This window comes from Perca fluviatilis, chromosome 17 (genome assembly GCF_010015445.1).
Source record: "Perca fluviatilis chromosome 17, GENO_Pfluv_1.0, whole genome shotgun sequence".
In the NCBI taxonomy this organism is placed as follows: Eukaryota; Metazoa; Chordata; class Actinopteri; order Perciformes; family Percidae; genus Perca; species Perca fluviatilis.
This window is the reverse complement of record NC_053128.1, coordinates 17,700,012-17,727,757: the sequence shown is the minus strand read 5'-3', so window position 1 is coordinate 17,727,757 and position 27,746 is coordinate 17,700,012. Positions and strand designations below refer to the sequence as shown.

The 27,746-nt window shown below is 39.4% G+C and overlaps 1 protein-coding gene across 1 annotated transcript; it reads left to right on the top strand.

Annotated features, from left to right (window-relative positions):
- Positions 1 to 219: 219 nt before the first annotated feature.
- gnaz (guanine nucleotide binding protein (G protein), alpha z polypeptide) lies at positions 220 to 26,312 on the top strand. The gene is made up of 3 exons (XM_039779924.1): positions 220 to 492; positions 16,541 to 17,873; positions 25,950 to 26,312. The coding sequence occupies exons 2-3, from the start codon at positions 17,151 to 17,153 to the stop codon at positions 26,292 to 26,294; spliced, it is 1,068 nt and encodes a 355-aa protein (XP_039635858.1). The 5' UTR covers positions 220 to 492; positions 16,541 to 17,150; the 3' UTR covers positions 26,295 to 26,312.
- The last annotated feature ends 1,434 nt before the right edge of the window (positions 26,313 to 27,746 follow it).

Here is a 27,746-nt window from a genome sequence, read left to right as displayed (position 1 = left end):
ATAATGGCCAATGTATATTTTATCATTAACGCATGAAATAAAGATACACTAGATGATGTAGCTGCCCCATCAGAGCCTGTTTTGTCTCTCTCTGTTACTCTCATGATTTAATCCTGACCATTTCCCCCTTCTCTCTCTATCCCTGCTGACTCCTCCCTTCATTTCTGTCCTGCACTCCCTCTCTCTGCCTCTGTCTCTGACACACTCAAACACACGCACACATATATACACGCCCTCCACCCCCATCGCTGCAGTGTCTCAACTGCCTTGGAGCAAACAAGAGAGGATATAGAACGCAGACGTTAATAAGACAGAGTGGCGCTGAAAGAGAGAGAGAGATGTACATGAGTGTGTGTGTGTGTGAACCTGTGAATATGACAAAGATATGAAAATGAAGCAGCAGGACTAAAGGTGGATTGCACAGAGCCTTTCTCTCCCTGCAAGGGCTTGTCTGCAGTATCCTTTGTAAATGGATGCTGGCTTGTGAACACGGTAAGACTGACTATTCTGAAACAGACACAAAGCTTTTTTCTACAATCACGGCAAGGCTGTAGTTGTTTGGACACAGAGAAGGAGCAAGATGCTATTTCATTTAAGCCATTCTATGGCAGACAAATGTGTTTTCTTAATAAAATGGGGAAGGTGATGTACAGAGATGGCACCAAGGCAGGCAGCCTGTCCAATCCCCTCCTCCACCCTGCCTGCTCTGTGCCAACGGACGCTGCTATCATATGCTTGCAATTTGACTCATCATCTCCCCAGAGCATCCTCGATCCTTATAGAATGTTTTTATCTGAACGCAATGATAAGTTCATGTAATTACTGTATGTTGGACAAGTAAAGGATGCATATGTGTGTGTGTGTGTGTGTGTGTGTTTGTGTTTGTGTGTGTGTTTGCAGGGTTTGCGGTGTATGTGTCTGTGCTCTGTCCAGGCCATAAGCTATGAAATTGAAAAAGGGCAAATGAAAGAGTAAAAGCACACGATACGTACTGTAAGACATTGACTGTGAATTTGCAGTGTGAGGTGGTCAAATCCCGCGGAGCTCACTGGCACTGGAATAAGCAGGCAAATTGTGGCCTGACAGCGGCAGAGGAACGTTGTAGGATTTGCCAGTGAAGCTTTCTGTCAGCTGTTCTCATGGGAAATTTACATCGGCATTCATTAATAATCTCGAGCAGGGATTTATTGGTTAATTCGTGTCTGTTTGTGTCCGTTTATGAATGTAAATCTTGTGAAAGAGTGCAAGGGGAAAAGAGGGAGGGAGAGTAAAACAATATGATTTGTTTTAGTTTCAACAAGCCAAATTTCATATTTTTTACAGAGCGTTACTGTATTTTTTTCAATGCGGGTTGTAATTTGTTGTGCAGCATCAGGAGAACATATGTATTTGTGCATACTGTATATGTGTTTATGTTACATGCTTGAGAAAGAGAGAGAGAAAGAGAGAGAACTAGTGCAGGGAGGGGTTGAGGGGCTGGGGGGGTTTAACAGTAGTGAGGCAGATGGGGCAGAGGGGCGGAGGTTGATGCAGCAGAGAGCAAAAGAGAGCAAGAAGGAAAGAGAAGATTTGGAACAGATTGGATGAAAGAGACGGGGGAAGACCGTGATAATTTCATGGTGGTAGAAAGACAGCACTTTTCTGAGCATGTGACACTGAAAGAATGCTGGATGTGTCTGTGATAGTTCCAGCAGCAGCTCACATCGAGGCCCGAAGACATCTGTGAATCAAACGCAAAGATGGAGGATAAATTCCACCATGCCTTTATCTCTTTAGCACTAATGATACCAAAATGGATCAGGAATATTGATACTTTTGCTAAATCTGTGTAATGTTGCCTGATTGGGGTTTGTGAGAAAACGCATAACTGGATAGGAATATTGATCGCTGTCATGGTATACTGCTGACAGATTGGAATTCAGATAATTTGTTTTTGCAGCAAACAAACCATATTTTTTCAGGATGTGTAACTCACCATTAGCTAAGGTGCATCATGTTTTATTTATTTCTGATATCATATGACCATTATTGATAAGTCAAATGAATTAACATCCATGTGTTTTTCAAGTATAGATGATTTAAAGCGCAGTAAACTGATGTAGTGTTGTCAGTGCAATCAGAGCAGTATTGGTTTCTATAAAACTTCAAAGGGTCTGAGTTGTGATTTAGGGTGGTTACCAAAATGTGCAGATACTTAATTCTTCATCATGCCATTTCAAGGGAAGATGCATGTTGCTTCCATGTCAGTTACTGTGAGGAAAACAATTGGTGGCCTATAATATCACAGCCAGAGTCAGAACTGGTTGCATGACGATATATGTTTTGCATGCAAACAACATTTTGCAGGTAAGATGGTGTCTGTGTTTTGCACCCACAATTCTGAGTGTCTTTGATGATTTTGTCCAGGTGTGATCTTGTTCTCCTCTTAATACCAACTACTACAGTCACTTGTTGACCACTAGAAGACGAGCCAAGATTACATCCACTGTGACAAAAGCTCTAATCAACCCTAATTATTTCGTCAAAAATGTCAGTTCTTCTGCAACCTGTCAAAAAATGTCAAGAGGTCACTGATGGCGTTGGCTTTGAAATGATGGATGAGGAGGTCCATTGTAAAATATAAAGGTTAATCACACGCATACATTACATAATGGACATTTGCTAGGTTTTATACGAACAAACACACACATATGCGTACACACTGAAAAATGTCACCATACTCTTTTTCAGAATTTTTTATCCTAATATTGGAAAAAATACAATTGCTCTGATATTGACTAAGTGGTTTTGTTAAGCCAAATACACAAAATGCAACATTAATTCTTAAACCAGTAGAATACACATCAGAATAAATTAAGCATAAAGCCCCTTCCAACAGCATCAACAGCTAATGTTTTTGTTCTCTTTGTTCCAATGGTTATTAATGCACTATGCTGCCATTCAAGCAACCTTTATGCATATAAAACGAGAGCAATAGTGTGACCAAACCTATGCTGAGTTGACCTCCTTCCACCTCCTTTGTTACTTCCTACATCCACTCCACTGGGTGACATAATGGCAGGGGACAGCAGGGACAGACTGGGTTTTAAAGTGACAGAGGCTATTGAGGTAGTTGCTCTTGCACTGAGGAGGCCAATGCCACCGTCCAGTGCACTTTTAGCCATCTTTAACCTTTCAGGTAAGCACACAGCCGACTTGGACAATTAAACTCAGCTCTATTACAGTTAAGTACCAAGGGGGCCAAGCGTACAGTAGTTCCCTCGGCAGCCTATTTAATAAAATGATTAATCTAACATGTCACTTCTTTCCTGGAGAGGGAGTGTCCGAATTACCACGAGTCTTGTACATTTAGTAGTTGTGAAAATTAACATTCAAATTAATCTTACAGAGTCAATAAATATCCTATAATATAACCATCGAGGAAAATAACGTGTACATAAAGTTCAGGTCTGCTTTGTCACTCTGTATGTTCAGACAGGGCATTGCTCTGATTGAGCTGGCTCAGCATTTGTGTTTGTTTGGGTTCTTTAATCCTTGCCAGGTAATGGGACAAAGTGTCATCTCCACGCGGCTGTGAGAGACTGTTTGGCAGCCATTTCTTTTAGACAGGCGCTGACGTATAGAGGACTAATAAATGACTTAACAGTGAAGCATCAGTGAGGAAAGCTGTCAGCTGAATCAAACAAAATCTTTGGGCGGGGCTATTTGAATGAGTAAGGATTAAGTTATCTTTGGGTGTTACATGAAATAACGTCAGCTCAATTCATCCCTCTCTTTCTCTTTGCCCTCCTTTCTAATCTTTGCTGGTAGTCACATACAGGGGCCTGTCTGTTTTCCTGAGGCCGGCGAGTGAGAGAGCCTTCCTTCCAGCACTCAAATCTGAGAGGGCAAAGCCGAGGGGACAAACAGAGCAACTTTGTGTTCCATTGCACACACATAACAGTGGTCATATGACAACAAGGCGGTGGAAGAGAGGGAGGGGGGGATGATGAGGGAGTGTATGGCCTGCTACCCACTGTTGAGGGATGTTGGTCTATACTGAAAGAAATGAAAGGAGTGTGTGTTCATGCCTACATGTATTTATCTACATGTACATTATGCGATATTACTTCAGGCTTTCTGGAGTACAGCCAAAATAAATCAAAGTTTATAGCACAACAATTAGCTTGTTTTGATGAGGGCATGCAGGTCTGCCTTTCCAAGAAAATACCTGAAAGTGGAGAGAAGCTGGTGGTGTGACTCTTTCAGTCCACTGCTGTGGTCTTGTAGAGAAATCAATTCAGATTTCCAATGTTTAACATGCAGTATAATGGCCTTTCCCTGTTTGAACAGGTGACATTTTCTCATATCTCCCCACACATTCATCCTGTAAAGACAATACAGTCCAACTCTGCTGGGATTGTTGGCTGGCATCTGTTGGAGGCTTGGCAATATAGCGAGATTATAGGCTACAGAAATGAATTAAAATATATAGGTGTGGCTTTTTTTATGGATGGTGATTTCATCATTAGGTGTACATCTTGCAAAATCACTTTAAGGGCAAACTGCCTCACTGCATTATGTAAGATGTTTTCCTCTTTATTATTCCTTTTACATCTACTTCATCACTGCCTCTTACAGCATATATTTTACAGTGCTGAAAGGGTTGGTTAATGGCTGTTGCATGTGCTGCAGGATGAATTAGTTCTTAGTCCTTTTCCTGTTGCAGTTATCAGAGGAGAAACTGCAGATAATGTCTGTGGGTTGTAGAAGCCTGAAAGTGTTCGTTACCCACAATTTCCTTCTGTTGCAGAAAGCGTTTATCTTATCTGTCATGACCCAAATTAATATAACGATGGGGTGTTTGAATGAAGAATAGACAGCTCATAATACTAACCTGAATTGCTTTGATCTACGTGATAAACGCTATCGTGTGAGAAGTTATCTCCATGACAGCAGAAAAATATCTGTGCACACCAGAAGCAAAAGATTTGAACACATAGATATCCAACGACTCACACTTGCGTGTACACCAGTGCACACACGCACGTGCACACACGCACGGGCACACCATGCACGCACGCACGCACACAAGACTCTAGTGTCCACTTTGTGCCATCTTATCCCTTCACATCAGACAGCCTACCCATAGCTCAGCCTGTGCACAAACATGCTATTGTCATCACTGGCTGGCCTTGTGACTCAGTGTGACCCGCTGGATTTGAGAAGGGGGAACACAGCCATTGAGATCAGGAACGTTAAACAGAACATTATCACAAAAAAGCATCTAGCATAGAGAGGACTGCCCCTCCCCCTCCCCTACCCCTACCTACCTCCCCCATCCCATCTCCACCCTTTAAACAGCCCACTGTTTTGGGGAGTAGAGAGGAGAACACTGCCCATCATTGTTTTCCATAATGAATGAGTAGTGTCCTCACATGTGTACAGTATACAGGCATCTTTCTCTGAAGGCCACATTCAGGACAGCATGTCGGTAGTGATAACATGAAGTGATAGCACGAAATGTTGAACAAACAATTGTGAGAAATAAATTAGGAGTTTACAATAACTAGGTTTGAATATTTACTTTATTACACAGCCTTGTTGAATACTCAATTCTGTATTCAATCAATTCAATTGGTCAGTCACAGCATTCTACAGACTGTTGCTAAGTATAACAGACCGTTGCCATGGATGGAGTTCTGATCATAGACTCTGGAGGATCATTTTACTGCAAGCACAAATAATGGTCCCTGATTTTAATTTACCAGCCGCAATCCTGGTATTGTTTTCAAATTGTGAGTCTGTGTGTGTGTGTGTGTGTGTGTGTGTGTGTGTGTGTGTGTGTGGGTGGTCCTGGGGACACCTGTAGCAGAAACTAACACAGAAGAGGATTTGAGTACATTGTGTCTATATTTCTGTCTGTCTGCGGACAGATTTTGTCACCATGATAGCGTCACAACCATGCAAGATGCTAGGTGTGTAGTCAAATCAAAATGAAGGCATGAGTTCAGTGAAGGAAGTAGGGAAGTGGCCACTGAATGGCACATGAATTTGAAGTGAAGGTGCTATCTGACATTAGAGGCTTTTAGACACCTTCCCCCAGGAGTCTTCTTGTTGAGAAATCCTAGAGACAAAGTTGCTGACAGGTTCATTCTTGAGACTTTTTGACAGACCATTTCAAAGTGTATTTCAAAGTATTTTTTCAAAGTATTTATTAGAAAGATAACCCCTTGAGATGAATCATCTCATTTTCGAGGGGGTCCTTAAAACAATTAAACAGAAAATACAAAACACAAAATACTGTTTTACTATAAGTATTTACTGCATAAATGTGGTTAACCTTGTTCAGCCTGAAGACAAGGTCCCCTGCTTGTTACATTTTTATTCTATAGTCCAATTTATTCTCAAAGAACAGATTACATACAAGGAGAAAAAATTTAGTGTTGGAAAATAGACAGAATTATTGTAGGAACATTAAGGCTAGCACGGATGCAGCTCTTTTAGGATCAAATGCTAAATCTAGCATAAAGTGACGAAAACTGTTGAAAAGTGATGATGATGATCACTCTGCCTGCGACCTATATCTCATATGATTCTGACCTAGGATGTGGCAACCACAAAGCTCTGACTCATCACACAGAAACAGGCCTTCTAGGTTGGAAGACTTCATTTATTTAATGAAGAGACAGTAAAAGCATGTATTTCGGTTTACTAGCAACAAGGCAGTATATTTTTTCAAACGCATCACATGATACAGTGTTATTTACAGGACATATATCTATCATTCTGCTGCTAGAAGCATGACATTGATGGTCTGCCTTCTGTCCCAGATTCGAAAATGATACTGTTGCAGTATATCCAGTCTATAGACACAAAAAAACATTCAGCAGATCGCCCACCTATGATTTACAGTTCTTTATGTCCTTTGGAAAGTCAGAAATCTCACCATAAACATGAACTCTTTTGTGGAGCTGGATTTCTGGCATGCATGTACTGTGATTCAATACTGATCACAGTAAGTCAATCTTAGTTTCTGTATTTGGACTTTGGAACTGGAATACATCCACCTTGTTTGCTACTATTACTAATCAGTTCACCATGCCATTACCTATTTGTTCTTGGTTAGAACAAATGTATCTAGTCATACAGTAAATACGGTGTGGTAAAAAGATTATCAGGCATATTGAAAGGAGTTAAAGGACAACAGACCTTTTATTTATTTATTCATGGTTCCCATGTTTAGGGTGGCAAAAGGATTTTGACAGATTAATGTTATAATCACAAAAGTAGCCAGCTCCATTTCATCAAAAACTCCCATGGTGTGCAGTGTTAGCTGCTAGATGTAGGAATTCCTGGAAACCTTGCCAGACTGGTAACATCTCCAGTATTCTTTCCAGTAGCTCTAGCCTAACTGATTTAAGACTCCTCTCGGCTCTACTCTGAGGCAGTAGGCCTCCTCAAGTAGATTGGAGTTGGGATAAGTCAGTGAACACAAACAAGAGAGCATGATTAAATAGTACTTATACAAAAAAGGTTTGGTTATATAACTACTTTTACTGCTCCTAGCTGTCAATGGTGCTGTCTGTAAAATATATAAATGTTTTTAACAACATAGTAGTTATGGCATAATTTATTTTATGAGAAATGTCCTGGTTATTCTGAGTTGCAACTGCAGCCCTTTAAAAAGTTGCTACATGTTATGTGCAGATATACAGTATGCAGGTGAAATATTACAAATCTCAAGTTTACACAGAGTTTAATAATATTTTAGCTATATGTATATGTCCTCTCTATCAACTGTTTCTTTTTTTCCATTCTTCATAATTGAGTCTACACTGTCAATATTGACAATGACAACCAATCAAGATACGACGAGGCACCAGTTTATAAGGTATACTTGTAAATAATGTGGTTCAATACAATAACCCTGCGATAAATCCTTACTTTGTCAATTTTAGTTTTGTTGACAATGTGTCAGACAGGTGTTGATTCGGCTCTATGGTCAATTTAGAGGCTGCACTTTGTTGCTGTGTTGCAAATATAATCTCCTCCTCATGTGCATACAGTACATGAGAACATAATGTACCCCCAAACAATTACTAAAGAGCTACTCAAATACAACATGTATCCTATGCTCTTTATGTTACACGTCACTTGATGCCTACCTGTGCCTATTCTAATATGGATATCTAACACTACCTGAATTTTTTTATTTTTTGTGACTTAGTCGAGGCCAACTGATTTTCAATACCATAGTATCATTATTAATATAAGCACGACAAATTATGCCTCTGTATGTTTATATTTACATAGTGGTACTTTTTGTCTGTCTGTCCTCGCCATTCTCCGGGGAGGGAGGGGTGGATGTTGTGGGATGATTGTTTATGTTTGTGTTTCTTGTTCGTTCAGAAGAAACCAATAAAAATAATTGAATAATAAAATGTTACGTAGGCCTATATTATAAGGACAATGTGAAATCTGTAAGTGGCCATAATCATTATGTCCACACAATGTTCACATACAAACTATAAACAGATACAACTCACACTATGATGCCAACAGATTACTTTCGTATGGCTATCTCACTCCTGAGGCTTAAAGTGAGTTTGAGCTCTAAAGACTTAATTTGATTCATGTGCAGCCCATCAACCACAAAGACGTTTTGGTCCACAATATTTAGCTTATTACTGCAAAGATTGAAAACTCATGACTTAAGGCTATAATGGAATTTTTGTTTAGAATGAAAGTAAAATCCAATATTTGTTCCCGAACGAAAGGCTTGTACTTTTAGATTAATTCTTGCAAGGTTGTAATCTGTTGCTTTTGCTTGATGCTACTGACACAATACTGTTATCTTACTCTCTTCAATTATTCTAATTTTATTAATTTGGTTTATTTGATTAAGTTCAAGCAAACAGTAAAATTGTTTGTTTGCAGGTGAATCCAATTTTGGTTCCATTTGTTGATCCATTAATCAGGCACAAAGCAATAAAGAATACTTAGGGGTTTGATCTCTTTCAAAATAAGCAAATTGTAAATTGGAAGTCCTGGGAATATTTACAGCTACAGTGTTTTATTAAAAGGCAAGAGCTGCTAGAAGATGTCTGCTCCCGATTTAATTTTTAAAAACCTCCAGTGATTACAGCCTGAACACTGTAATTGCTTTGTCAATGCCTAACCAAGCAGTGCTAATATATCCAATATCTAACCATCACAAAGAAATTATTTTGTGATTTACTTTTGTAGGTGTCACACAAGAGTGCCGTTTTTATGTTAACTTTTTTTGCAGTTGCAGATGATATGATATATGTTTTCGTTGTGATGCTGTTGACAGTTGAAACAGAGTTTAAAATGTTCATCCTTTTTAAAGAAATGCTAACACCCATGGAAATGTCAGTAGTGCTGATGCACCGCTGTAGCTCAATAACATCAACACAGCTCCAAATTATCGACACAAACCCATTTATCCTGAACTGCACCTATAGGATCAGCAGCCTTATTCATGTGTGCAAATCCATTTATGAGCATTTTAATCTTTACATTGCCTGTTCTTCCCTGGTACATTTCAAATCACTGCCCTGTGTGGAAAAAATGCCAACAATCATGTCTATCTGAAAGAGGATTAGTCTGCCCCAGCATCCGTTTACTAGATTTTCTGTTATATATGCCTTCATTTGGGAATTAAAGCTTTCCATGTAGTAATTTGTGACCTTTTAGTGCAATCATCAACTATTAGTCAAATTCCCATTTTTGACTTTTTTGACGTCAGCTCTGTCCATACAAGTCTTATCTGTGACCTTGTGGTGACTGTATAAGCTGTTGAAGACAACTGTAGTTGAGGAAAGCATGCATATTGATCGCCTGATATTGTCTCACTAATGCATTGCTTATTCAGTGCCTTTGTGGCATCACATAAATGAATAATGTCTCTCCAGCAGAGTTTCTTCGTCTCTGCTCGGAGGGCAACTTTCCATCTCAGGAATCTCACAAGGCTATTTTGATGTTTGTTTTTATCAGCTGATGTCTATACACTTCTTAATCTAAGATTTTTTTTTTTTTTAAATTGCATATAGTTTGTATGGACAATCGGCAAAGAGGTTTGATCACAGTTTCACTCTAACTGCTTAATCTTGACACAGTAGCAGGATTTAGCACAGATCTGGGGATTAGCTACTGTTTCACTCATGGGGTTTCGGATATTATTGTAAGAATCAATCTGCTTGATTCCAGTAAAGCTCTGACATTATGTGACACTGACCAGACAGTCTCAAGTCTTTCAGTAACCTCCCTGGCTCCTCCTCTGGCTGCCTGACAGCCAGGGGAAAGCTAGTCAGAATCAGGAAGCAACCTTTCAGCCACTAAAACAGCTGCCTTTGATGAGAAAGCATAAGACCTGTGCAGCTGATCATAAGGCATGTGAGCAGTTTTGTTTTCTGTGTGCATGTACTGTATGTTAGTATGCTGGAGGGAGTCTAACAGCTGCAATACTTCTTTATGCAATGTCAACATCAGTAAGACAGAGATGACACTGTGCATTTTATTACTATTTATATAATATTTTTGTTTGCTACACAATGCAAAGTCTGTTGATGCATGACTTATGGTGACACAAAAAGTTCAGTAGGTCTGCAAACTCATGGGGCAAATGGATATGAATTCCTGTGCAGTCATCAAAGTGTCACATTTCCATAGCACCATACTGTTCTGAATAGTCAAGGTTAAATTTGCCTTACATTGGCCTATTCTGTGTAATGTAATCTAATGAGAATACTGAATGTAACATTATTTTTGGCTGGACCACAACAAAGTGGGGCCAACCCTATAAATGCAAAACTCTGTCCCTGACTTACTGAGTGATTGAGTGATGAAGTTACACCATTGCTTGGTAGAGTAATGAAGTTTCCCTATTGGCTGTTGCTCTTTTAAAATAGGCACAAACAGTTGCCAAATTGCCGGTAGATGCCAAGAAATGCTGAAAGTGAAAATAAGACACTGAAGATTTCGTGTAATATAAACTGTGCCTAAGCTTGTATGAACAAAGTGGCCTTATTTTATTCCCAAAACTCCAAGAGCGTTGGTCACCAATGAAGCGTTTGTGAAATAGATGAATAGATGCAAAGTTAACTCGCATTGCAGAGAAAAAACTAATACATCTTGACAAATTGCAGCCTTAAAGTGAGCACAGGCTGCAGTCTAACTAACAGGAATTATGCTATATATTAGTTTGTGTGCCCACCAAACAAGTTCCCCTTATTTGTTTAGGAGTTTGTCAGTCAATAACATTACTTGATTGTTCAGAATTACTATCCTGTTACTATCCTGTATTTAAAAAAAGAAAATATATATATATATATATATATATATATGTATAGACACTACCACCGACTGTGTGTGACAGTGTAACAATTTAGCAACATTTAGTACTTTAACCATTCACAGCCATATACAGGGTTTCGACCATAAAGATAGAATAAGAGTAGAAGGGACATTCAACATAGTAGGATGGTCAGAGCAGCGGCCATTGCAAAGAACTGTGACCGTTGTAACAGGCTAACTTCTGCATAAACTTCAGTACAAACCAACTTGCGAGAAAGCCACAGACTCATTGAGGTGAGGTTTTGCGACAAACGAGCAAAACAGGGGCAGGGGAAGAAGGGGAGCATGGGGACATTCTCAAACTAGTGAGTGTGACACACTTTCCCGCACCACTGGCGTGTGTTGTCACCATAACAACTAACCATAATCGCCATTTTCTCTTGAACTAGTCAAATGGCAATGGCAAACAGTTCAACATGTTCAACAATCATGTCTGAACACGGGTGCCAGTCCCCAGGTTGCTGTTCAAAAGTCCTTGGCCTGTTTAGCTGTGATGAATGGGCTATTTTCTTGCTTTAGTTGGTTTTGATGTAACTGGTTAATAAATGGGAACCGTGATTGCCTGCTGGTCCCCTGTTGAAGATGACAGTTATGCAGTGCAGTATTCTTCCTGCTGCCTGTCCACAGCAGGTTTATTCTCGCTGGAACACCTCATCCGTTCCGTCTTTAAATGCAAGCCTGCTAACCACAGCTCTGACACACACACCGCATGCCTCATTCATAAAGCATTACAAGATGACTGAACGGGCACCTGTGCCTTTCCCCTTTCTTTTAACATGGCACACTTTTGCTTTTCATTCATAAAAGTAATAACTTTTTTGCATTTGGTCTTCCTCATCTCTGAGCACAAGCAGAAGTCATAACACAAAAAAAACACTGCTTCAGAGCATCACATGCATTTTTTTTGTTCATTTATCTTTTGACATTATATGTGGTTTAATTTAATTTAGTTCAAGTCATGTGTCTTCAGCGGCACACAGTGAGATTGATTGCACAGCAACACATAATGGATTTAGCACGCTTGTGTAGCTCTCTAAAATAGCTGCTATGAAATACAATTGAATGTTCTATATTCATGCTTAATAATGGCTGTACTGGCCTGGAAGTTCATTATCACAATTTACCTGGTGATGTGCTCACTCAGTCTGCAACCAGATGAGGGTAGACTAGCATACTTTCTCTTTCATTTCCTCTTTTTTTAAAAGATGTGTTTTTTCTGGCTTTTTAAATAAAATCAACTACCTGGTTCTCTTATCTTGTGTGTGTTGTGTTAATTGGCTACAAATATCCACACTATTTAAACACACTGGCATCTGTATACCATGTAATAATTTTTTCTCATAACACATTCTGTGCCTCTGATGGATTAAAATCACCACTCAATCTAATTTGATTGACCCCAATTTTAATAGCATTTTGTGGACTCAACAACTGCAGCAGGAAAGAATTTATTATATAACAGAAACACACTGTGACTAAATGTACTCATCTCTAATAAAGGGCAGGATTGTAATTATTTGCAGCATGGTAAATTATTAATAGGATATAGGCACCTGGGAGAGTAATGGGCAGTGTGCAGCAGGAGCTGTGAAGGAAAGGCAGGAGAGTGACCAGGCTCGGTCTAATCTTGTCTATCACATTACCTCAGGCCTCATGATGCATCGAGACGCTGGCCTCTCTCTGTGGCCCCCATGGCTCTACCTCTACTCACTTACTCTTAAAGTGACATGTCTCTTCTTCTTTGTACCAGAGCCAACTGTGTGATAGCACAGGTGTCCTCACTACACTGTTTTTTGGAAGATGGTTTTAGATATATGAGGATAGATGTTACCAGAGGAGGTAAGCCTGGAAATGTATCCTTATTGAGTAAAGGTGATGACACTGTAGGCACCATGTGGAATAGAGATGGTATGTTATTAGTTCTTGTTTGCATTTACAGCTATTTCAATTTTGAATTAGAAGAGCAAGCATGTTTATATCCTGTTGGCACATTCCTTATTAACTTTTGTTAATTTTTTTGTTAAAATTTTTTAAAAGTTACAGGCCTTTCGTTCCACTGTGTTATGGTAAAATTATTAAAGGTCCTATGACATGCTGCTTTTTGGATGCTTTTATATAGGCCTTAGTGGTCCCCTTATACTGTATCTGAAGTCTCTTTCCCGAAATTCAGCTTTGGTGCAGAATTACAGCCACTAGAGCCAGTCCCACAATGAGCTTTCCTTAGTCAAGAGCAGAGCCAGGGGGAGTTTCAAATAAATACATTAAAAATAGAGCATAACTCAATGGTTTTAGCAGCTTTCTTATTTTTTGAGTCATAGATGGTTTTAATGTACTGTTCCGTTTCCTTACCAAAAGCAGTAAAAGAAGGTTTAGAGTTACTAAATTTGGCTTTGTGAATATGATATTTCCCTAAAATGATCAACAAATTAATTAGGTATATTTCTTTCTGTTTTTTACTTTTGTTGTCATGGAAACCAAACAGTACAACAAAGAAAAATCAGAGATAGGCTAACCGCTACCCGACGGCTAGATTCAGTCTAAAATAACGTTAAGTCAAACTTAATGGGAAAAGCAGGCTACAGCTAAATTAAGACTTTACAGTAATAACAATAAAGACAAGTATTGAGTGATTATATTTTAAATGAGCACAAGTAAAGTAGAACTGACGTAACAGCTGTTATATATGTTAACGTTTATTTTCAAGTTTTATTTTTAGGGTCTTTTAAAGTAGCAGACCGCTACAATCAGCTAGCGGTTAGCCAAATTAGCCGTTAGCTAAACTAATGTTAGCTTGCCTGTGGAGGCTAACGGCAGACCGCTATTATCACCTATCGGTAACTATTAGCTAAACTAACGTTAGCTTCCCGGTGGAGGCTAGCGTGGAACAGATCGGGTAGTGTCGAACATGTCGAACATCTTGCGCATGCACAGAACGGATCGTGCAGGCGGCACGGATCTGGTACTGACTGCGGGCCAAATTCTCTGGGCGGGCAAAGCATAGAAAGGGGAGGTAACCATGCTCCCTATGACCTCATAAGGAGCTGATTCCAGATCGGCCCATCTGAGCTTTCATTTTCTCAAAGGCAGAGCAGGATACCCAGGGCTCGGTTTACACCTATCACCATTTCTAGCCACTGGGGGACCATAGGCAGGCTCATACTCATATTAATGTTAAAAAAACTCATAAAGTGAAATTTCCTGCATGTCTTCCCCCCTCTCTCGCCCCTTTCATATCTCAGCTTTCCTATCGAATAAAGGCAGAAATGGCCAAAACCAAATTGAATGTGATTATATTATACACTGATTTTGCACTGCTGGCACACTAATTCCTTAGCAGTTATCTAAAGTGGTATGACTTCATAAAGTGTGGAAATGCAAGTGCTGCATATTTCTGAAATAGAAAATATTTTACACACAACTTATATTTCATAGGCCTTCAAAATCAGTGATGTGCATTAACCGGTTTGGCTGGCTATGCCATTTTGAGAGGGTAGTCAGGTGCCTGGAGCCAGGAAACAATGCTCTCCACTCTGTTTGTGTTGTGATGCTTTGTTATGGCTTTGTTCTGCTCTGTTTGTCCTCTCAGTCATTTGAAGAGCGGACTTCACTCACTGAGCTCTGAGAAATGCTCTCTCTCTCTCTCTCTCTCTCTCTCTCTCTCTCTCTCTCTCTCTCTCTCTCTCTATGTGAGAGTTCTGCAGAGTATAGTTTTGCCAACAAATCTAGGCCACATTATGATTTCACATTTGTTACTCAGCCAATAGCATGCAGTGTTTCAATGTGCATCTATTTATCACAAAATCCCACAGGCATTCACTGCTCCAAATTTGTTTTTGCTTTAGATTCATCACATACTGTAAGACAGTTTGAATTCATGTCCCCAAACTTAGAATTCTATTAGAATTTGTTTTATTAAAGTAAAAGTGCTGCCTGCTGAACAGAAAATGTATCAAAGCAGGAGCAGTATGAAACCAGATATTCTTCTTTTTCTGATCACACAGTATAGAATTTTAAGGATAACGGCACAGATGTCTGGGCAAGGAGAAAGGGTTTTACAATGGTATGAAAGCGTGAGAGGCACCTGCAGGCTTGAGCCTGTTATTGTCCACTGTGATAGTAAATAAGCATTTCACATGATGCTTTTTTGCTGAGCAGCTCTGAGAGTAGGAGAGTCAGATGTGGTGAAGTATGAATAGGGGAAGATGCTGAGGAAACACATGTTATCATGTTAATCCTGCATCCATTCCTTTCAAATAGTGAAGTTTATCTCAGCTTATTTCTATGCGAATGCACCTCAATTTGTTTGACCTTGATTGTGTATATAATTAATGTATGTGTGTGTGTGTGTGTGTGTGTGTGTGTGTGTGTGTGTGTGTGTGTGTGTGTGTGTGTGTGTGTGTGTGTGTGTGTGTGTGTGTGTGTGTGTGTGTGTGTGTGTGTGTGTGTGTGTGTGTGTGTGTGTGCGCGCTGTGGTGTTAAATGGGTAGGCGTGGACAGCTGAGATTACTTTGGTTCAGGGTCTATGGTAACACAGGACTGCAGAGGGAGGGAGTTGGAGTGTGCAATTGTAAGGGACAGAAATCTGAAGAGGCAGTGTATACAGAAGGTAGCATGGCAATGGTTGAATGGGAAGAGTGCAGGTTTATATGCATGTGACTATATATGCTTTCATTGCTATTCAGTCAATTTAGATTTGATGAATAAAGTATAAAATGTGATATTTTGGTTTGGTCATTTTTTTTTTATTCAATTAAATTAAGAAAATTGGTGTTACTGTCATGTCACTGTGTTACGTGTGGAGCTTGACTAGAAGCAGGGGCAAACAGCAAGTCTGCCTCTCTATTGGTCTCTATTACAAGCACAATGGCAACAAACCAGGTGACCTGTTTGTGTATGGATTAAACAAACATGAGACATGTTAACTCGTGAGCTTGATGGTCAACATATTTTTAAACTATGGAGGGAGCTACAATGCTAAACTGGGCTAATTACCTCCTGGCTCCAGCTCCTAATTTAAGGCACTGATGGTATTGATCCTTTCATCTCCAAGAGAAGCATTTCTTTTCCCAAAATGTTAAAGTATTCCTTTACCAAATATGTTATGTGATGGAAAGTGATGAAACTGCTCTTATTTGTCTTAATCATGCTATTCATGTCCCTTCTTTGTCTTATCTATTGGCAGACTCGGAGGCCTTCAGTTGCTAGGGAGATATCCCACCACAGAAGAAGCAAAAAAGATTTCATCAGAAAGATCAAGCAAAACAAGCCAATGAAGAACTGAGGTGGATGGTTGCAGAAGCTACACAAAGGCAACGTACCAAAAGAGCCATGTGGGAGGAGAGTAAGGCGGTTTTGCTATTCACACGCATCAAGCCTTAATACTTTGTCCACTGATACACGCTTAACATTTCCCAGCCCTCTTCCAGAGCTTCTCCTCAGGGGGAGCCCCTGCTATGAACCCCAGCTCTGTTGGCTTCAGCAGGCAGTCCAACCTCAGTGCCAGGCGCTGTGTGGGCATCCCACAAGTCTGGGTTCTGCCCACACAGGACTCACAGACTGCCCCTGAACAAAAAGAACAAAATACTCCTGAGTCACTCCTCTGTGTGGTGGCTCTCCTGTCTAGTGTTAAATTGGTCTGTTGTGAAGTTGTATCTGCCTCTTCACCAGCAAGTTTAGTGAAAAGCCTCTCCAACTCTTCCACCAACTCCTTTTAGGTCACCACTTCGTTATAATTTGCTTTCCCATCAAGCAGCAGAACGAGTTCCTTTGTGTTCACCACGTGGAGGAGGACCATGGGATGCCGTCAGAGCTCGGAGGAGAAGGAAGCGGCGCGGCGCTCGCGGCGAATCGACCGCCACTTGCGCTCAGAAAGTCAACGGCAGCGGCGTGAGATCAAGCTACTGTTGCTGGGCACCAGCAACTCAGGCAAGAGCACCATTGTCAAGCAGATGAAGATCATCCACAGCGGAGGCTTCAACCTGGACGCCTGCAAGGAGTACAAGCCCCTCATCCTGTACAATGCCATCGACTCGCTCACCCGCATCATCCGCGCCCTCACCACCCTCAAGATCGACTTTCACAATCCTGATCGCGCCTACGATGCCGTGCAGCTCTTTGCCCTCACAGGGCCGGCTGAGAGCAAAGGGGAGATCACTCTAGAGTTGCAGGGGGTCATGAAACGTCTGTGGGCTGACTCAGGGGTCCAGGAGTGCTTTCAACGATCCAACGAGTACCACTTAGAGGACAACACTGCCTACTACCTGAATGACCTGGACCGCATCTCTGCTCTTGAGTTCATCCCAACCGTAGAGGACATCCTACGGTCCCGCGACATGACTACAGGCATTGTGGAAAACAAGTTCACCTTCAAGGAGCTCACCTTCAAGATGGTAGATGTGGGTGGACAGCGTTCAGAGAGAAAGAAGTGGATCCACTGCTTTGAGGGCGTGACTGCAATCATTTTCTGTGTCGAGCTAAGTGGCTATGACCTCAAACTCTATGAGGACAACCAGATGGTAAGAAAAATCTGTTTAATGGGCCCACAGTGAATGTAAGCACATGGAGACATGTATGCGCTAACACATGCTTGCATGAGCAGCCATTCCCCCCTAACACAGCAGTTTGGAGAGGGGCGAGACAGAAATCCACCCAATTAGCACATATTATACAAACATGCTCTCTTATTAAGTTTTGACACCATTCGTGAGAAGATGTGCAGCATTTATTTCTCACAATGGGTTGAGATAATTCAAGTGTTGAAAACATCTCTTATGTGAGATATCTGACTTACTGCAATGATCTTAGATACGAATAATCTTGGTATCTAGAAATATTAAGAAAATATTCATTTCATACTTTTATTTACCATATGAGTTGTTTTTCATATAGTGAAAAAAGACAAAATGGTGTGATATACTACCAGACAAGTAATACATGTATAAAAACGGTTTCACAGTTCTGAAAAGCAAAAAGAACACATGGCTGTTCTGCTGTGTCATTTCCTCTCTGTACATCCCCGTCGTCAACCATGCTGTGGTTACACAGATACAGGGATTACATGTTTTTCTTTTGATTACGCCATACACATATCATTTGCAAAACACTTTTTAAAGATAGTGGCTATTTGAAATGAATTAGGGGTATTTCCAAAATCATTTTTGAAAAATGCTGTTTGATAGTTACTTCTAATTAACTCAATAGTAATAATTTAAACAAAGGAAAGAGTTTGAACATTGAATTCAGCTTTAACAACTAGGGATTCGAAATATAATTGTTTCCCCAGCATTTCATTAAGATCAAGCACATCACGTCTGTATTTTCATTTTAAATTAAATTCACACTCACTGACAGATTTGTAAACCACCAAACTGCTGAACAGCTTATCGTTTAAAGTAGGAAAATAGACATTAACAAACAGTGTTAAGGTTCATTCTACTATGTGGACTACTTAGGGGACCTTGAGTTCAGGTCTACAGCTACTGAATGCAACTATGTAAAACTTTCATTCTGTGCAAAAATAAAATGTCTACCCGAATTTAGGGATCAGAGGCTGCATGAATGATTTGGAGGTTTGCCACACAAGCCAGGAAAAAACTTTCCTTCCCTTTTTTGGTAGATATTTATAAAAGATATTTGTAAAAGACATAATTTCAGAGGGTAGTTTTCCTAATATCCCCACAGGGCATCCAGGACCACCCGCTGCACCCTTTACATCGTTTCATTCTCATCCTAAATAATAGTACTACCTACTGTAATTCCTCTACAGTTCATTCAGTTTTGTTTTGGAAAGCCTTATCCAAATTTATGGTCCTTATCCAAAGTTCTTTGGCTGGGGGCATGAATGAACTGATTTTGAAAACATGGGTAAAACACATTCACTTTGCTTTAATGTGGTAGCGAAGCTATTTCAAATCTGTCTGAATGAAGAGAGTAGTGACCCGGTGTTTGATATCGCTCCTTCATGGTTGTGGAATTTGAACAATTTGCTATCCATAACATATCTGTTTTGTTATCTGAGTGTTTTGGAATAGTTAGGTAGTTATTGCTTGTTTAACTGCCTTTTGATAATGGAAGGTCAACAATAGATACTATTTTACTTTTGCAGTCTAGACCAACTAAGGGTTAGCTATTTTTTTATTTCTTCATAGGAATGCTCACATTGTTTTCCTAAAGTATCTAGTATCCATGTTTACCTCTTTATACACAAGAAATAACTTGAGAACAGAGGAAGCTGTCATTCCTGTAACTGAACTGGCTTGATAACTCATGGGTTACCCGGATAAAACGGAGTACATGGTGCCAAGTTGGAACATGAAATCAATTAGTTTTAAAGGTTAAAAATAAAGTCTGAGGAGAAAAATGCGGTAAGGTGTTAATTGAGTTCACAGAATAAAGTGTGAGGCTGTACCTGTGAGAATTAGCAGATTGTGAAGGCACTTTGTAGCAATGGGAGTTCACAGGTGCTAGAAAAAAACAACTTTTATTATTCTAAGACAGGAGAGGAAGAAGATAGCAACGGATCGAAAGTACCAGAAAGAAATTAGAGCAGCCATTCTGCTTCAGAGCCAACTATCAATAAGATCTCTGCAAATACTGACATCTCATGGTCGATGTGGTTGGATTAATGCCTTTACAGTTGTATGTGTTTTAACACGTGAAGCTAAACTAAAGATCTATTTGACACACCACCAGGGTTTATTCAGCTCAAACTTTTGACATGGAAGTACTGACAATAATGCTGGCTGCGATTTTAAGGGGCCAGACTGTGACATGTTGCCTTATCTGATTCAAGTGAAACCATTTCACAAATATCCTGCCTTTATGTTACCATTAACTGCATTAGCACTGGAGACTCACCAGACCAGCTGAATGAGTCCATATGGTACATTTTGGCATAAGATGTACTTTGAAGTGTTTAAGATATGCCATTGTTGTCTGTTGTATTTTCCATAACAAGATTGATGTTATCACATCTAGTCACCAGTACTATTAGCTAACCCTGTGCTGAGGTGACAGTGCCAACCACTGAGCCACATGAAATAGTTGTACTTCAAAATGATTGATGAGAACATACAACTGATAAAATACTAACTACTAGTGGATCAGTTGCAAAAACTGCATACCAACAAAGTCCTTCAGCTAATTCACTTTTCCATGGTCACCTGCCTGTCTCTCTCTACTGCACATGTAGAAAATGTGGAAGCGAACATTCTAAATCTTGTTTTTAGCTATTGTGTTGTTAGCAATGAGTTTACATCTTTTGGTTTAAACAAGTTGGTTTTAAAATGCTGTGTGTGTGTGTGTGTATTATGCTAAAATCAATGAGTGCAGATTTGACACCATATTGATGGCAATAGCACATAAACCAAAATCGTATGATCATGACTTCCAAGACATTAAAACAAACACATCGTTGTTAAGTATCATCAAGTCAAGAAAGTAGGAAAATAATTACATTTTGTAGGGCACATGTGAAGCCAGCCTTGAAAATAGTAGGCTATACCTTATATAACTTGCAATTACATTGCTCAGTAGGTGGTTTTAGATGTTACAGTCATTTGTAGTATAATGTAGGCTGAACATTTATACAAAAGCCCTATGCAGGTTTGTTAAAGAGAGGCTGTACTAGCATACAAACCACATAATGGTGGTCATACAGGACAGTAGGCCACACCCTCAGAAATCTACAGGACCATCAGGCAGACGGCATAATGCAGCAGACATTTTAAATGTCACATTATGTGTGTACACCTAATCTTAATGTTACTGGATTAAGTGCAGGAATGTCGCTGTGGTTCCTTCGAAATCTACAGAAGGCTCCTCGGTAAATTCCTGCATTTTGGAGCCGCCTTCTTCCATAAACACTGTCAGCTGACACAACACTGCTGAACAGCTGTTACCTAACACATGGTACATGCTCAATACATCTGCAATGTGAGAAAGAGTTCGTATCCGTGTACTGTATGTGTCTCTGGTTACATATTTTACACAATACATCAGTTGATGGCGATTATAACAGCAGTGAAACCCAATTTGGTTTCTGTTAAAATGGGTTAAGCATAAGTTAAGATTAAGGTTAGGTGCTCCGTGGAATGAAGCTCAGTAGTATGTGAGGGTCAAGGATTTGGTTATTAAGCTGACCCTGATTCGGGTGCAAAGAAAGAATAATACAAATAAGCTACAGTAGTATAGAAAAGAAAAGAAAAAGACGTTCAGCAAATATTCGGACAAAATATTATTCCTTTAGAATAAACAAACCAAAATACAATACCTACAAACAAAATACTTCAAATATATCCAGAAGCCTACAGTATATTAGGCAGAAAACATGCTTCTAACATACTAATAGCTGTCTAAATAGCAAAAAACATGTTGGCTACCATGCTCCAAACACAGACAAGGCAACATTTTTCAATATACCAGAAAACCAATCACAATTAACTAGAGCAGGGGAAATGTGTACATATTTCATATAAGTCGGCTTGTACGGCTTGTGCAGACTCAACAGATTGTTCGACAAAAAACTAAAACATGACCATATCCTTGCCGTAACCTTTTGCAAGATAATTTATGCTAACCTTTAACAAAATAACCTAACCTGAAATTCATATTTATTACCGTAGGTTGTACAATACACAAATAAGATTTAACAGCTGTGACAATATCAGAAGGCACTGTAGAGGCATGAACTATGTCACATGTATATGTTCAAACCTTGTTGAATACATTTGCAGTAAAGCTGTTGTACGGCATATGCGTCGATTGCTAATTCATGGCTCTTTTACAATAATGGTATCAATGTGTTATAACTAAAATCCAATTCCTGCATTGTTAAGGGGGAGCTGTAATGTTAGCAGTCAAGGTAACTTGCCTCCAGCATCAGTGATATTTACTCTTTGACTCAATAAAAACGCTGACATCTAATTAGCAGACCTTCCTGTCCTCATGTAAGCACAACGTGTACCTGCCAGCAAAGATATCTATGACCTTCTTTACCTTAGCGCTAACACAACTGAGTCAATAAGTTCAATGTATTCTTTTATATATGCATGAGAAACAGTTAATTAAGTTATGTGAACTAAGCCTTTGTGAGATGAAACAATCAAGGACCAGAGGTGACTCATCCATTTTAGTTCAAGAGCAACTCTGACTGACTCTTCTATTTCTTAGTTTAGAACCACTGTAGCACAGCGCTTTGTTAATGAGCATGTCTGAATAAATTATGTCTTATCTAATGGAAAACAACAAAACAGGGATTATGAAATTTGAATGATACGCCCAAATGTGGCAAAGCTCAGTGTTCATTGAGACATTGATCATCAGTTTTTACATGCATGCGTATGTATAATGATCACTGATTAATGGCTACGGAAAGTGCTTTGAAGGTTCCTCATTAGAAGAAAAGGTTGTTTTTTTTGTTGTGTCCAGTGATCATCTTAGTGATCTAAACCTTCAAAGCAATTCATACAATGTCACACAAGCAGAAAACAAACTCCATCCGACCAGATAGACACCGGTTCAGTTTCAATGCACCAGCTCACACAAGACGGAAAATACACTGTAATAACTACAGTACAACATTTACCCATCAACCCATTCCCTGATGCATTTTCCCTGTCCCATCCCTGTCTTGATAATGAATTGTTGCCTTGGTTACTGTTGCTTAGCAACAGGCCAGTCAAATGCTCCTAATCCTGCGCTGTTGACAGTGAGCTGTGACTAGGGAAGGGAGGATGAGAAGGGGAGAGGACGGAGAAGGTTACAACAAACAGCACTGCTGGAAAGAATAGATATGAGGTGTATATGTGCATGTATGTATTGTGTGCCTGCATGAGTGTTTGTGGGGGTATTGTTATAAATGCGTAGTGCAGGTTTATGTGCAATTGCTGAGGCTCAGCAACTGCAGTGAAAAGCAACTGAAAAGCCTAGATGTGAGGTTAGGTTGTTTAAGCTTGTGTTAGCCAAACATCAAGGCAGACTCTGACTGCAGTGTCAGCTCTATTTCTATTGTCTCAATCATTACCTGTCACATGAAAGACGACTGATATGAACAAATATGAACTGATCTGAATGTAAAATGACAGTTTCCCTGAACGGTGACTTTAAATCACATCTCGTCCCTTCAGAAGCACAGAGGAAGGTGTCAGACTGTTGTATCAAAATGCATTCAGGAACATTCTCCCTCACTCAGCTACAGCATCTTAAGTGCCTAATGGGTTATCAAAGGCATTACTATCATGTAATTGAATTTGTTCATATGACATAATGGTGTTTTGAAAAAGAGCTTTCCAGGAAACGGAATGAGACTGTTCAAGGACACACCAAGTGAAAAAAACTCTTAATACTACTAATACTTACTATACTTAATCTTAATACTACATGTAACATGGATCGTCGTGCTACACACGACGATCCATGTTACATGTAGTATTAAGATCGCTCCTCCATACTACTGTAGTCTCACCATATGCCTCATTATAGAACAAAGCTATTGTCATAATTTTAGGTTTAGATGATAGTGGATGATACTTATTTTGTATTATCCACACCATATTCTTACATATTATAAAATAATTAAGATACAGCAAATTTGAACTTCCGCTGGACATAATCTACAACATAAACAGACAATTACACACAGTTGTCATTCAAATGTGCTTAGCTGATAATCAAAAATGTGATTTTGATGAGAATTTAGCACAAGAATAATATTATGTAAAATTGTAATGTGTTTATGTTTGTTTTTAAATGTAAACCCCACGGTAACGGAGACATTAGTTGTTAAACAGAGAGGGAGAGCAGAAAGGGAGCAGCCTGAATAATGTCATTTTCAGATACAGCAGCCAAAAACACGGTGACATGTGAGAGAAAATATCTCATTAGATATGAGCAAAGCACCCTTTCTTGTAAGGCTGTGACATTTAAAATGAACCTTAATAAATTACGAAGGGGTGGCAGCACACTTAAGTGATTTGTATTTATGGGAAACAAAGCAATGACACAGGGTTGAACTTCCTCATTAATACTTAAGCTTAATTAAGGCCTGCACCTTTGGACTACTCTGTCAGGAGGAGGTGAGGTGCTATTAATATGATAGCTAATAACAATATTAAGAATGTTCACTTCCACATAATCCATAGTGTGTTTAACCTACATTAGCCGCTTGCAACTTTGGTTTCTCATAACTGTAGCCTTTTCATCATTATCCCAAAAAATGTGCACTCACAGTACAACACTGAATAATCAGGTTTTTACTTTGAATCTGCAGTTTGATTGTCTCATCCTTTAGCTATTCCACATAGTATATTTTTTTCATGCTGTGCAGATCTTGTGATTTGCTCAGAGCACCATGTTGTTTCTGTAACCTTTTAAACAGCAGTCTTCCATCTGACAACCTCCCAGTCACAAGCTACTGGCCAGTCGCCACATGCCAGCAGCTGCCATGAACAGATCAACTTTCTTTTTCATTTTCTTCTCTTATACATTCGTCACATGAGCACAAACTGTACAGAAGCGCATGCATGGATGCACATAGACACAGATACACAGAGACCTTTTCTTCTGTACAAAAACCAGCATATTTTACCATTCTGCAAATTAAATGTAAATAATTAATACATTTTTGAAATGTCTTGTCCTGCATGTAGTGGAATCAAATTAAAAAATGCTAAATGATGATGACAAGTTACATAACATAGTACAAATATTTTGGTTTTGCTGCAATGTCTTGCTGCTACTCATCCATACTCTTCCCTTATCTTATGACTAACTCATATATCTGCAAGGCATGACAGACATCAGTGATTTCCATAATAGAATTGGTAAACAAATCTTAATAATTAATTTTGGAGAAAAGAAATGCGACACCCAATGTGATCCTTCTGGCTACAAATTATTATCGTATTTATTTAAAACTTTAAAAAAACAAAATAATAATGCATCAACATTTGGAGGACCTTTATTAAGATTAATTTATGAAACTGAATGAAGAAAACAATATTACAGAGCCAGAGCAGTTATGGTGCACTGGCAGAGTCTTAGAAGAGAAGGTTAAAACAGTCTGTCATCAGTGTAAACAGCTGGTCGACAGAGTCTTTGTCCATGCCTCCACCTGATCCATTCAAATGTTGATAAATCACAATTATTGCAATATTTACAACTATTCTTCGCAATAGTGAGATTTTTCTGTAACGAATAAAAGAACAACTGACACATATCTTATGTGACTGATCGTTTCAGAGTTTTGGACTTGGAGAACGAGAGCAGTGGTAAAAAGAAGTAATCAGATGTTTCAGAGAAGAGTGTGAGAGTTCAAACGCAGGTCTTCATCTGTCTGAGTCTCAAGTCTCTGTTGACATAACAGAGAAGCCGTACTTTTGGCTAGTCAGTCAGTCAGTCAGTTATCTTGTCTTCATTTTCATCCTTAATTCTTGCCTTACATGGTCTAATTGCCTGTTGCCTGATTGGGTGATAAATTGGGCTGATTTGGGCTGTTGCTTCAAAGTATACACTACATTTTTCTGAGCTGTAAAATAGTTTCCTCATGGTCTGATCTTCTTTTTTATTTCCTTTCTCTTTCCACATCTGCAAAGAGCCGCATGGCAGAGAGCTTGCGCCTGTTCGACTCCATTTGCAACAACAACTGGTTCACCAACACGTCGCTCATCCTCTTCCTCAACAAGAAGGACCTGTTGGCTGAGAAGATCAAACGCATTCCTCTGACAGTGTGCTTCCCTGACTACAAAGGTCAGAACACCTATGAGGAGGCAGCTGTCTATGTGCAACGGCAGTTTGAGGACCTCAACCGCAACAAGGAGACCAAGGAGATCTATTCGCACTTCACCTGTGCCACTGACACCAGCAACATCCAGTTTGTGTTCGACGCTGTCACGGACGTGATCATCCAGAACAATCTCAAGTACATTGGGCTATGCTAGGACCTGATGCTGGGGGTGGGGGGGGAGGGGTAAAGCAGGCGGGGGGTAAAGCTGGCCATCAGGCTGGATAAACAAAAGTCCTGCCAGTCTGCCTGACAGTTTATCTATTTGAAGAGGTGCAACAGAGACCTGCAAAGGAAATGAGGTAGTAAGATGGTCAGGGATGGACGATACTGTAGATTTAAGTGTTTCAGGTGAAACAAAAGAGCTGATGGGCCATGGTCAAGATGGGATTTTTACCCAATGTGTTTGCACTGAATATGAGTATGCAGAGACACCCAAACACACATGCACGCACGCACGCACACACACACACACACACACACACACACACACACAAACACACACACACACACACACCACAAATCCTTATGTTTGCTCACACACAATATCTTTGGATCAACAGTCAAGCACTTGTTCGACAAGGCAACACTGGAAATTTTAGACAGCTACCCCTACCTGCCTGCCAAACCTAAGGTAGTAGGTCTGTACTGGTGGTTTTCGGTTACTTTTGTCTCATTTATTTTATTTGCCAGAGTCAATTAATGCTGCTTCACAAGAAGAATTTTGACAGAATCAATGTTCTCTTTTGGATCTTCGCCCTTAACCAGTGAGTGCATCTGATGAGACGTGAGGAGAGCCTGCATTTTTGAGGACAAAATAAAAAAATGTCAGTAGACATGATGTCACAGGGTTTCTGCCTAAAAGAGGAAACTGCCACAGTGTAAAGCTGAAGTAAAATATGTTTTCTACATACTATTTCTGTTTTGCCCCCTGGTCGCCTCTCTAATGTTGTTTTTTTCCCCTTTTTCTTTTATTGTTTTTTTGTGCTTTAAAAAAAGAATATGTCTCTCAAACCTGCCTTTTATAGCAGGTCACTGACTTATAATACGGGGGGAGGAGGGGAAGCCCCACCAAAAAAAAAAATTTTTTTTTTAAAAAACCAAAAACCCAAAAAAAAACCACAAAAACAGGGCCAAAATAAATTTTTAAAAAAAACAAAATCCATTTTTTTTTTTTATTTTTGTTTTGTTTGTATGGACAAATACATTAAAACATGCATGATTTTGTTACTTTGGGATACTAATACATTTTCTTTGGGATTACGTTCCTCTTTTCTTAGGTTTAAATAATATATTCCCAAAAATATATATAAAAGTCAAACACTGTGTACGATTGTACAGTTGTCAGAGAGGAATCTATTGAAAAGAGTTATATCAATATAATAATGGTGAATATGATGTTATGATGATGAAAAAGATGACTGATGATGATGATGATGATGATGATAGTGGTGATGATTACAATAACGTCTCACTTCAAAGTTAGCGTGAGAGGAGAAAGTGGATCAAAGGAGAATATGACTATACAAATATGAAAACGAAGAAGCAAATCTTGAAAGTTCAATCTTCCTTGCATTATCTAAGTGGAAATTGTTAAACAGCCAGTCAG